At 56.2% G+C, this 11,069-nt stretch overlaps 1 protein-coding gene across 1 annotated transcript; it reads right to left on the minus strand.

Moving 5' to 3' along the window:
- Window positions 1-53: 53 nt before the first annotated feature.
- APRT (adenine phosphoribosyltransferase) lies at window positions 54-4,069 on the minus strand. Its single transcript, XM_064459769.1, has 5 exons — window positions 3,940-4,069; window positions 3,693-3,796; window positions 2,658-2,791; window positions 1,638-1,716; window positions 54-1,501 (listed from the first exon to the last, which is right to left on the minus strand). Exons 1-5 carry the CDS (start codon window positions 4,017-4,019, stop codon window positions 1,359-1,361), a joined length of 540 nt encoding a protein of 179 aa, XP_064315839.1. The 5' UTR covers window positions 4,020-4,069; the 3' UTR covers window positions 54-1,358.
- Window positions 4,070-11,069: the final 7,000 nt, after the last annotated feature.

Below are 11,069 nucleotides of genomic sequence, written 5' to 3' on the forward strand. Positions count from 1 at the left end.
ACCACGACAGCATTTAACAGCTTCAGCTACTGCAAGAACAGCTCTGAGACAGCTTAGAAAAAAAGAGTCAACATTTATTTTACCCGTGAGCTCAGCCCATGCCAGGGCAGGGACACAGACCCTAATGTTTTCAGACATGTGACAGTTTTGGCACACCGAGTTTTAGCTACTCCCGTGACCAAATTGAACCACGCATCTCCAAACCCCATGTCATTCATCGCACAACCTGAGTGAGACCACCAGAGCTCAGCTGCAAGCACACACCTTTTCTTTCTTTCCTGTGGCCTTATCTGACACCAAACATACCTACAAGAATGGGCTCCACACCAGCACTGGCCTTTCAACGTCCCGATCCCCCAAGGAGAGCACAGCAGAGGGCAGGCAGCGGCCCAGGGAGCCAGATATGTTACAGTAGATGGGGAATTCGTGCTAAACAAAAGCTGCCGGCCATGGCTGGAGCCGCAGGCTTTGGTAGGTGCCAGTACTGCCGGACAGAAGGCAGGCAAACAGCCCTGAGCACGTGCACGGCTCCCTTCCTCGCTGCCTGTCGCCCAGCTGTGTGCTACTTCCCATATGCAGGTTGCTCCTGGTTTTGCAAAATCCACTGCAAGCACTACCCTGGACCACGGGAAGGCAGACGGCTTCCTACAACAGAGACCTTCAGCTTTCTGTGGTCTCAAGGCAGAGAGACCACAAGCCAAGCTGCAAGCTGACACGGCGTTTGAGCTCATCTACGCCAGCAACCTCTGTTGCGTTGGCCGTGGCTGCCTCCTGATCTCATAATACAGGGCTGGGCAGGTGCTTAATTCTCCTTAACAAGCACTACCTTGATGTAAGGGCAACCTATTCTGGTGTGAGCGACAGCAGAGAGCAACCACACCATCCTCTGAGGTCAAATACAGAGGGACTTATCCCTTAGACAAATAATCACTTTTTGCCCATCTTCTGTGTTTCTCTGGCAAAATTTTATCGGGCTCCTAGGAGGCTCATCAGGCACAGCTCAACCAAAAGGGGATGCTGGGTCCCCAAAGCTATCAGACCTCTCCTGCCTCAGCAGCAGTATTTTCACTTTGGTCTCCTAAAAAATAAAAAAGAATCAGTGAAGCTGCATCTTGGTCTCCATTCCCCAAAGACAATCAGGCTGTTCCTTCTTCCCAGAAGCATGAACTCCAAAAAGGATCCTTACACTCAACACAGCTTAATCTATGGCTTGGAAAAATAAATAGGACTTAAAATTGTATAGCATCTGGCCAGGATCAAAATCGTAGGTTCCCCCCCCGCCCACCCCCTCGCGACATCAAGAGCCACTGATAAATGCCCAAACTTGGGAAGAGCTCAGGGCGCGCGTTCCCTTCTCCTCAGTCATACTGCAGCAGAGAGTAGAAAGGGATGGACTCGAGCTTTTCCGACCCTTTCAGGAGTTTTAATTCTATGATCACCAGGCACTCCAGGACTTCAGCCTTCAGCCTCTTCAGCAGCTCGCAGGCTGCAAACATGGTACCTGCACGACACAGAGGTTGAGCAGAAACATCGTCACTCGAGGAGCAGCGCCGAGGTAAGCTTCAAACCCCGCGGCCGCTCCTTGAACGCACGCGTACGTGGGTTACACGTGCTCTGACACCGTCTGCTTCCCTCACCTCCAGTTGCAAGCAAGTCATCTACAATAACTACTTTTTGTCCCGGTTCCACGGCGTCACTCTGGATTTCAAGTTCAGCCTGCAGGGTGGAAAGAGTAGCTTCATTTTAGTCTTGCCTTACAGAGGAACACTTCACAAACTGCTAACACATGGTGGAATGCAGACAAGTCTTCAGCGAGATCAGCCTTAACACTCAGCACCTAAAACCCCCAAAACACATACTCCAGCTACAGGGGAGTGTCACGGAAATATATAGCCGGTTAGGTGATTGCTGGGCCAACCCTCTGGCACGTCAAGATCCTGAACATTCATCAAGTGAGTTATGGTCCCAACGTGAAACCTTATCCTGAGGCAGTTCTCCAGTGGGGAAAATCTCCTGTAATGCACCGGGCTGGAGCGCTCTGCCCTGACAGCACCGCCAAGCCAGATCCAAACCGTCACAGGCACGTCCTGTGTGAGAAGCACTTGTCCCGTGGAGGGGTTGGCCCAGACAATCCTCATAAATAACGCCTAGGTTTGGTGTTTCTGCTGCCGGTCCCTGGCTGCCGTTAGTTACCAGCGGTAGCGTGTTATTAGGCTTAAACCTCTGCTCTTTAAGCAGAGAGGCTGCGGTGTTACAAGGTGAGCACTGTTTTGAAGCCATGCAATAAAGGCGTTTACTTAGAGCACTTACTGGAAGAGAGGGGAAGACACTGCATGTTCATGCCCCTGAATTCAAGAAGAAAGCCATTTAGCACCAAGTCTTACCACCCCCACCCCCCCCAAAAATCACGGCATGGCTCACCGGCACAAGCCACGTCTCTGTGGCTCGGGGAGGCAGCCGCCACCGTGCCGGGGTACAGCAAAGCTCAGCGCCACTCCTGAAGCTTGTGCCGTGCCAGGCTGCCCGTGGCATCGGCGCCAGCTGCTAAACCCAGCTTGGGGCCCACCCAGCTGGTTTTATCGCCCCATCCCCTTGCTGAAACCCCCGAGCCCTCCATCAACCAGCCTGGAAACCCTCTCATCCTCCCCAGGCATTACCTTGCCATACTCAAGGGCGTAGGAGATCGTCTCGGTCGGACCAGGAAGCTTCCCCTTCTTCCGTATCAGCACGAAGCCGATCCCTAGTCTCTGAGCCAGGGAGGGGCCTATGAGGAAGCCGCGGGAGTCCAGGCCTGGGGAGAGCAGAGCAGCACGAACACTCCAAACAGAGCCATTCGACTGGGGGCATCTTTGCACGATGCCCCAGGTTTATCGTCCGCTGTTCAGGGGTGGGGGGTGTCTTTAGAAGCGATTTGCTTTTAGAGTCATTTCTATGGGTTGCAGACACACACCGCGCTCCTGCACTGCCTGTGTTCGCCAAGATGTGCTGCTGACGGGCTTCGGGGCACCGCATCGATGCCCCCCATCAGCCCTTTCTGCCGCCCCTCTAGCTCTTCTTAGAGATATGCTCAGCTAAGCCCTGGTATCAGTTTGGCCACACAGCCAGGGACTGCGCATCACCGGGGGACAGACTTTGGTTATCACAAGGCACCCGGACCACGTTTGGTCTGGACTCCTTAAACTCTGGCCTATCACCCAGCTCAGGCACTGCCTTCCTAAGCCCTTCCATCCTCAGCCTCTTTCACAGGCGTGTTGCAACACGTTATGGCCACAAAGGCTGTTTTTCTTGGCTTGAAAGAGGCCCCCCGAGAAGGAAAACACGGTGGAACAGGGTCTGCCGGCTGTGGGGACTGCGCGAGACCGCGCAGGCATGACTTTGCGTCAGACTTTCAGTACTCCCTGACTCTTTTTAATGATGAAAGCAATGAATCACAAAATTGGCGCCGAAATATCACCAGATGGCGTCTGCCACATCCAAAACCAGTATTTCAGGAAATTGTGGAGATAAATTAAGGGTATAACTTGTCCCGGTGTTACTGTATGACAGAGGCTACCTTCGGGTTGATTATAATGTCCGAGGGCTAGAGTATTCCCTGCCCTGGTAGCAGAGGAGTCTCCCCACGCCTCCGGCCCGGGCAGCCGGAGGACACAATGCTCTTCACCGGCCTCAGAGATGTTTCAACCAACACTCACCTGCAATAAAGTCGATTTTGGGGAAAGATGCCCTCAAATGATCTTCCAGAAGATCAAGCAAAGTCCTGAAAGCAGCAGGATCCTTCAGCAAGGGGCTGATATCGCTGCAAAGAAAGGGAAAGCAGTTAGCTACCTCCGGGGCTCGCTCTGGCCCCCGACCGAGCTCCAAAGCCCAGGGGAAGCGGGTCCTTGTGGTGCCAGAAGGCAAGGGGAGGGATGGGCGGCAACCCCCCGAGCCCGCCCGCACCGGAAAAGCACGCCGGGCACCGGGAAATCGGCGAAGGACCGCACTCGATCGCGGACCCGCTGCAGCCGCTCCGCGCTCATGGCGGCCGCGCTCTGCGCAGCCCCGCACCGCGCAGCCCCGGCCCTGCGCCGCCTCCCGGCGCAGCCTGCGCGGAGCGCCGGGCTGCGGGGTGCCGCTGCCCGGGGTGCGGGGTGCCGCTGCCCGGGGTGGGGGGTGTGCCGCTGCCCGGGGTGGGGGGGGTGCCGCTGCCCGGGGTGCCGCTGCCCGGGGTGCGGGGGGTGCCGCTGCCCGGGGTGGGGGGTGTGCCGCTGCCCGGGGTGGGGGGGGTGCCGCTGCCCGGGGTGCGGGGGGGTGCCGCTGCCCGGGGTGGGGGGGGTGCCGCTGCCCGGGGTGCGGGGTGCCGCTGCCCGGGGTGGGGGGGGTGCCGCTGCCCGGGGTGCGGGGGGTGCCGCTGCCCGGGGTGCGGGGTGCCGCTGCCCGGGGTGGGGGGGGTGCCGCTGCCCGGGGTGGGGGGGGTGCCGCTGCCCGGGGTGCGGGGGGTGCCGCTGCCCGGGGTGGGGGGGGTGCCGCTGCCCGGGGTGGGGGGGGTGCCGCTGCCCGGGGTGCGGGGTGCCGCTGCCCGGGGTGCGGGGGGTGCCGCTGCCCGGGGTGCGGGGTGCCGCTGCCCGGGGTGCGGGGGGTGCCGCTGCCCGGGGTGCGGGGTGCCGCTGCCCGGGGTGCGGGGTGCCGCTGCCCGGGGTGCGGGGGGTGCCGCTGCCCCGGGTGGGGGGGGTGCCGCTGCCCGGGGTGGGGGGGGTGCCGCTGCCCGGGGTGCGGGGGGTGCCGCTGCCCGGGGTGCGGGGTGCCGCTGCCCGGGGTGCGGGGGGTGCCGCTGCCCGGGGTGCGGGGTGCCGCTGCCCGGGGTGGGGGGGGGTGCCGCTGCCCGGGGTAGGGGGTGCCCCGCTGCCCGGGGCCCTGGCGCCGCTCTGCACCGGGTTCTGCTACCTGGGCACCGAGCCCTGGCTCCGCGGTGCAGGGAGCTCTGGCACCCCGATGTAGGGAGCACTGATCCCCCCCTGCACGGAACTCTGGTACCCCAATGCATGGAGCCCTGAGCCCCCCGGTGCAGGGAGCTCTGGCACCCCCAAGGACAGAGCCCTGAGCCCCCCCGGTGCAGGGAGCTCTGGCACCCCCAAGGACAGAGCCCTGAGCCCCCCATGTGTAGAGGTCTGGTACTCCGGGGCATGGAGCACCAATACCCCCAGTGCAGGGAGCTCTGGCACCCCCATGCACTGAGCATCCATCCCTGTGGTGCAGGGAGCTCTGGCACCCCAGAACCCCAACCTGCCCCAGTGAGTGGGGGTCTGGTACCCCGGGGCATGGAGCCCTGACTCCCTGGTGCATGAAAACTCTGGCACCCCCATGTACAGAGCTCCTATCCTCCTGGTACCTGTTGCTCTGGCACCCACATGCATGGAGCACTGAACCCCCAGTGCATGGAGCCCCAGTTCTCCCATGCATAGAGCTCTGGCACCCCAGGGCAGAGACCCAATCCCCTTGGTGCAGAGAGCTCCGGCACCTTGGTGCATGGAGCCCCAATCCCCAGGTGCACAGAGCTCTGGCAGCTTGGGGCATGGAGCCCCAGTCGTTCCCCCTCCCCCATGTATGGAGCTCTCGTACCCCAACACACAGAGCTCCATCTTCCCAGTGCGTGGTGTCCTGCTACCCTGGAGCATGGAGCGCTGGTATCCTGGTGCATGGCGCCCAGGTATCCCCAGTGCCCCAGCATCTCAAAGCAGGGAGCCCTGGTACCCCGATGCACCTGCAGCACACAGTGCTCTGTACCCCGGTGCACAGAGGCTGGGTGTCTCCACTGCATGGAGCCTTGGTACCCCAGTGCATGGAGCCCCAGTTTCCCCTCTGGAGAGTGCTGTGGTACCTGCTGGGTGTGGAGCCATGTTTCCCCAGCGCATGGAGCCCTGGGACCCTGCCCTGCCCCAGCCAGCTTCGTAAAGGAGGCCCATGCCCAGGGGTTACACTTCCACCCCCCTTCACCCCTGCCCAGCACCTTGCATAGACAGCAAACTTGTTAGGACTAAACTATTTCCTGTTTTTCTGTCCCTTGTCACCTCTTGTGAACTCCCAGAATTGCATTTTTGTGTTTGTTAAAGCCGTTGGTTCGGATTACACTCGTGGGGGATGATAACACAGCCGGCCCGAGTGCCCTGGGCCCTGGACTAACAGCTCAGCAGCTATTGGTGTCACCCATTCGTACGGCAGGTCAGGGCACTCTCACACAGCTCCCATCTCCCATCTCCTGACGGGTGAATAACCATTTGTCCATGCAAAATCCATTGTGGGCAGGAAATGTACTGCTGAATGAGTATAAACCTCCTCTTACATTAGCAAATACAACTTGGGTCCGGTCCAAATGCATCTGGGTACAACCCGCTGCAGGAAAGCAAAGGCAGATCTAGCATGCAACACCCCTGACCGAGCTCAGGGCTTGCTGCTGATAGCTGTGATGGGGACACCTCAGCTCCCCACCCTCCAGACAGCCTTCAGGGCTTGTCTCTGAGGTGTGTGACACCATGCCTGCAGCTCTCCAGGTATTCTGCAGTAATTGGGTGCAGATCCCGTGGGCTGGGTGCTCAGGGCTGCAGCAGCCTGGTAATGAACGCAGAGCTGCTTTCTCCTACTCCTGCTGGACCCATCGCTCCCAACAGCCCCGTGGGTCCTTCCAGCTCTGAGAAGTGGCTCTCGCACAGGAGGAATGGCTGACAGGAGGGGAAGCTGGTCTCCTCTCCAACTCAGCCTGACGGGCTCGTACGCACAGCACGGCTCGCGAGACACCCGATTCTGCCCCCATCCCAGCACCCGACACGGCTCGTGTTGTTGCGTAGTTCCCAGCGCTTGGCGCGAACTCTGGGGAATCATCTGCCGCACACCGAATCTTCCGCTGCTCTATTTTGTTCCTAATTCATCTATAGATAGCAAAAGGCACCTGTTTAATGGGTGTCTGCCTAAGGTGCAAGCGAGGCGAGCTGAAGGCCAGCGCAAAGGTTGCTCCCTTTCTTGTTAAGCTCTCGATTGCCAAAGACAGCCCGCGCAGGAGGTCAGCACGCCTGCTTTCACAACCACCCCCTTACAGACTAAGATTTTCCCTCAAGTCAGATTATCAATTTGGCACCAGAAAAAATCCTCTCTAACAGCTGTTCCAGTGAAGCAAACACGGACGAAGCACATAGCCTTCCACTGGAACAGGGGCTTTGCACCGGCCTCGCTCCCTTGGATGAGCTGGAAGGGTTTCTTTTGTAACCTTACCAACCACGATACCAGGCAATGAGCTGTTCCAGCAGCTCCTCTTCTTCCTGGCAAATGGAAGTGATGGAATTTATCTGCCTACCCATGGAAATAGGCAGGAGCTGGGAAAGGGCTCTTTTGCAGCCTGCCTGCAGTGCAAACACCAGGCACCCCTGCCTTCTGCCCCTCAAGCAGCTGCAAGCTGGGGCCTTCATCATCACACTTTCTAGTTAGTGACCCTCCTACACATCAGCACCCCTACTAGCAGAAGACGCCACTGCATTTTTCCTGAGGCTAAGCGAGGTTCCCAGGCCCCTCGTGCCAACTGAGCCCAGGCAAACCAGCAGCTCTCACCAGGACGAGTTGCTGAGGGCTCCCACAGGTCCCTTCGCATCCAGCAGCCGGGTGAAGAAGCAGCCGGGGGGATCTCTCCTCCTCTGATGCGGGATCAGGCCTCTCAGACACCATCAGTTCTGCCAGGAGTAACATAAAGGTTACACCAAGTCAGACTTCCAACGATTCAGCTGCCAGAAATTATGCCATGTGCCAGCTCAGGTTTAAAAAACCAACATTTCTCCGATCCCTGTCAGAACTCCACCTGGTTAATCCTCCATTTCAAAGGACATGAATTGCACCTACCAGTACAGACTGGTTTTTAACATCCAAAGTAAATTAGTTTTCCCTATAATTGTTCAACCTTTCAAAACAACAGTGCTGACTCCTACTGCAATTTCCATCCGAAAAGAACTTTCCTAGGACCAATTTCCAAATGTGATGTCAAAGGACTTCGGCTCTGGAATATCACCGCGGGGGTGTCTCGACATCCGCTTGCGGCCCGGGGAGGTTTAGGCTGTTCCATGCCTGGCGGAGGAACCACCGCCTCGGACCTGGTCCCCCCAGAGGGGACCGTATGGGGGGACGCTGGCTTTGCCTCTCATCGGAACACAGAAACTTTGAAAGCCTGACATAAGAGATGCTATTAGATGGTGAACATAGAAACCGGGGGTATAAAACCTTGAGAGCTAGCTCTAATCAGCTTAACCAGGCAATTAGAAGAGCTGTGCTGAGTATGGAAGTTTCTGTTCCGTTAAGGATTATAAAACTTCAGCGTGAAGTGGAAAAAAATGCCCAAAATTTCAACATACCCCACAAGGGGAAACGAGAACTAAAATTTTCTTTCAAATATGCTGGAACATTGCATTTCAATTTCAGCATTAGAAACGCATGCACTTTAAACCCATTAAAAAAAAAAAAAAAAAAAAGAACAAATTTGAAATATCTTATTTCAACAGCAGAAGAATGCGGTTCCCCGGCCAGCTCCCCGGGCTGGGGACCGAAGCGTCCGTATTGAATAACGAGCTAGCTTTGTCCCCCCTGAAAGAGGCGAAGGCACCATGAACCGCCTCTGCCCTTCCACAGCATCCTTGTTTGCCCGGAGCCGGACCCCGCACCTCCGTCCCGCTGCCGCAGGGTGGATCAGGCCCTTGGAGCAGACACAAAGCCCCTCTCTCCTCTGGCCAGCCTGGCGAGCTGGGAGGGGATTTGGAGTCTGATTCAGAACTAATGGATTTGGCACGCATTCCTCGCTGATGGCGAAGGAGCCGATGGGCTTTTCAGCCCCTATTCCTTTCAGATGGGAATTGTGCTACCAACATACATATCGCCCAGAAGGGTATTAGGTGACCCCAGGAGGGAGAAAGGCATAGAGAGCTGCCAGATTGGCTCTCCTGAGAAGTTGGATGGCAGAGGGGTTTTTACGCTCCTAAGAGACCACAGGCTTTTGGCGAGGGATCCACCTTTATTTGGGATTTATATAATCTGAACTGGGCTTTGAGCAACAACAAAACTATAAATGGTGGAAGGGGATATAAAGAAAACAGGCAAATGGAGTAATTTCTCAGCGTTTAAAATAGCCAGTTTCCAAAGGGGAAAAAAAAACCCAACCTCCTAAAATGAGATTTCAGTTCTTCCCTTACAACTGTTCTTAAAAACTAACAGTTTAATGCAAGAGGCACTGCTGTGTTGCTTTCTGATAACACGAAAAGCTCCCATCAAATACTGTCAGAAACAAAAGCAAAAGTCTATTTCCAAATATTATAACGGTTAAGAGAAATGACAAACAAGCCACTCTAACTGCAAAACAGTTATTTGGATACTGAACAAGCACTCAAGAGTAACTCTCGGAGGGTAAAAGCGCAGGTAGTTTGTTAAGTTTCGCAGTGCTGGGGACAACAGCAAGCTCTCCTGGGAGACATTTCTCGTCTAGCCGTGCTGAAGAGGCTGCTGGCAACTCTTGCAGACAATAAACTGCCTCCCGGCACGGCCTTCCCCCAAAGAGCCCCGATTCAAACCATTCTCACCTTCAAAAGGTCTTTCTTCAGCTCCTGAAATTACTTTGCGTGGTAACTGCAAAGATGTCGTCACTGGAAAACAGAGCCTTGTCCAACCTTCGGGAGACCCTCGTCTCGTCCGCTTTGCTTTACGCGAAAGCAGGAGGCTTTTGGAAGTTGTCCACCATGCTCGGGAAGGGCTCGACTCAGCAGGTACCGAGACCCATCAGCCTCCACGCGGCAGCGAGTCTCCCAAGCTCAACAGCTTCTCCTCGGCAACAATAGTTCCAGTTTCTTTAGTAAAAGCCCACTGTCATCCTCAGCACTTGCCTGAAAACCCAGTCCCAGACACAGCGTTAACGCCGCGTTAGCAAATATGTGGGTATTGCTCGCTCTCGTTCCAAACTTGCCCATTTTCACGTTTAATACCGCATCTCCTGGCTTTCCATGTAAAATGCAGAGGCACGTTATCTTTCATCGCTGCACTCAGTACAGCTTGCAGGGCATTAACCTTGGCTCTGAATGTTCGGAATTGATCCTCTGGTTTCCAATTCCAGTGTTCGGATCCCCAAATTGTTGGTCCATAGAGACTAATTTGCCACCAAAATAATCCGTTTGTCACTGTAGGATTTTAAATCAAGGCTCCGTTTTTGCAGCCATGGACTGTAAATGCAGTAGGACTTTTTCCACGATTATTAGTTACATCAATTTCAGAAGCTTCTCTGCATGGAGGGTCGGATGATAACACAGCCTCAGGGGCAGAGCAGGGAGACTCGAGAGGCTCAGCTAATTGGAAATTAAAGGCAAGAAAGAAATTCCTTGGACTCTTAGCCCAAGTAGATATTAAGCTTTTAGTGTTTAGCTGATGTATTTAAATACAAAGAAAGGAACATCACATAGAAGCAGTCTCAGGCGTCGTCTTTCCTCTAGCTCCTATTTCTCGCAGCTTGAGAAAGGAAGCCACCAACAAACCAGCTTCGCCGTGGCAGGTCCCCGACCGGCCCCAGTAAATCCCACCAGACCTGCTCCTCTGTCGACCGCTATTGCACACACAACCCCAGGCAGGATCCGCAGGCAGCCCCCCGCAACGCCAACACCTGCCCCAGTACGGCCAGTTCACAAAACTGGGCACCTATCGCACGGACCAAGTTCAGATGGGAGGCTCAGGGTTATTATTAAGGGCAGACGTGGTCACACATGCCGGCCGCTTTGGGATCCGAGGGGTGCAGCGGTGTTTTTGAGCTGCCCCACGCTACCGCTGCAGGCCGGCGGCGCTCAGCCCCACGGCCGTGCTGGGGGACGCAGCCCCTGCTCCCCACACCAGCCTCCAAATTGTACTTGGGCGGCTGCGTGGGCTGGGAAATTGATCCACGTTAAAAATAATCCAGGGCAAACAAAACAAGCTATTTTTAACCCCAAGGCAGACCCGTGATCTGGAAGGCGGATCTGAGAGACCGTCCCAAAGCAAGGTGTTATTCGGCTGGTTTGCAGGTGCGCACAGACAAATCATAGCACGCG

The sequence above is a fragment of the Phalacrocorax carbo genome, chromosome 8, assembly GCF_963921805.1.
Source record: "Phalacrocorax carbo chromosome 8, bPhaCar2.1, whole genome shotgun sequence".
Lineage (NCBI taxonomy): Eukaryota > Metazoa > Chordata > Aves > Suliformes > Phalacrocoracidae > Phalacrocorax > Phalacrocorax carbo.

What these genes read in the sequence shown, in the direction of transcription:
- APRT (XM_064459769.1), bottom strand. Translation starts at nt 4,019, where the DNA reads ATGAGCGCGGAGCGGCTGCAGCGGGTCCGCGATCGAGTGCGGTCCTTC. An exon ending in ACGCCCTTGAGTATGGCAAG is followed by an intron (nt 1,717 to 2,657) that starts GTAATGCCTGGG and finishes TCCACCCTGCAG; the next exon opens with GCTGAACTTGAAATCCAGAG. An exon ending in TGACTTGCTTGCAACTGGAG is followed by an intron (nt 1,502 to 1,637) that starts GTGAGGGAAGCA and finishes TGTGTCGTGCAG; the next exon opens with GTACCATGTTTGCAGCCTGC.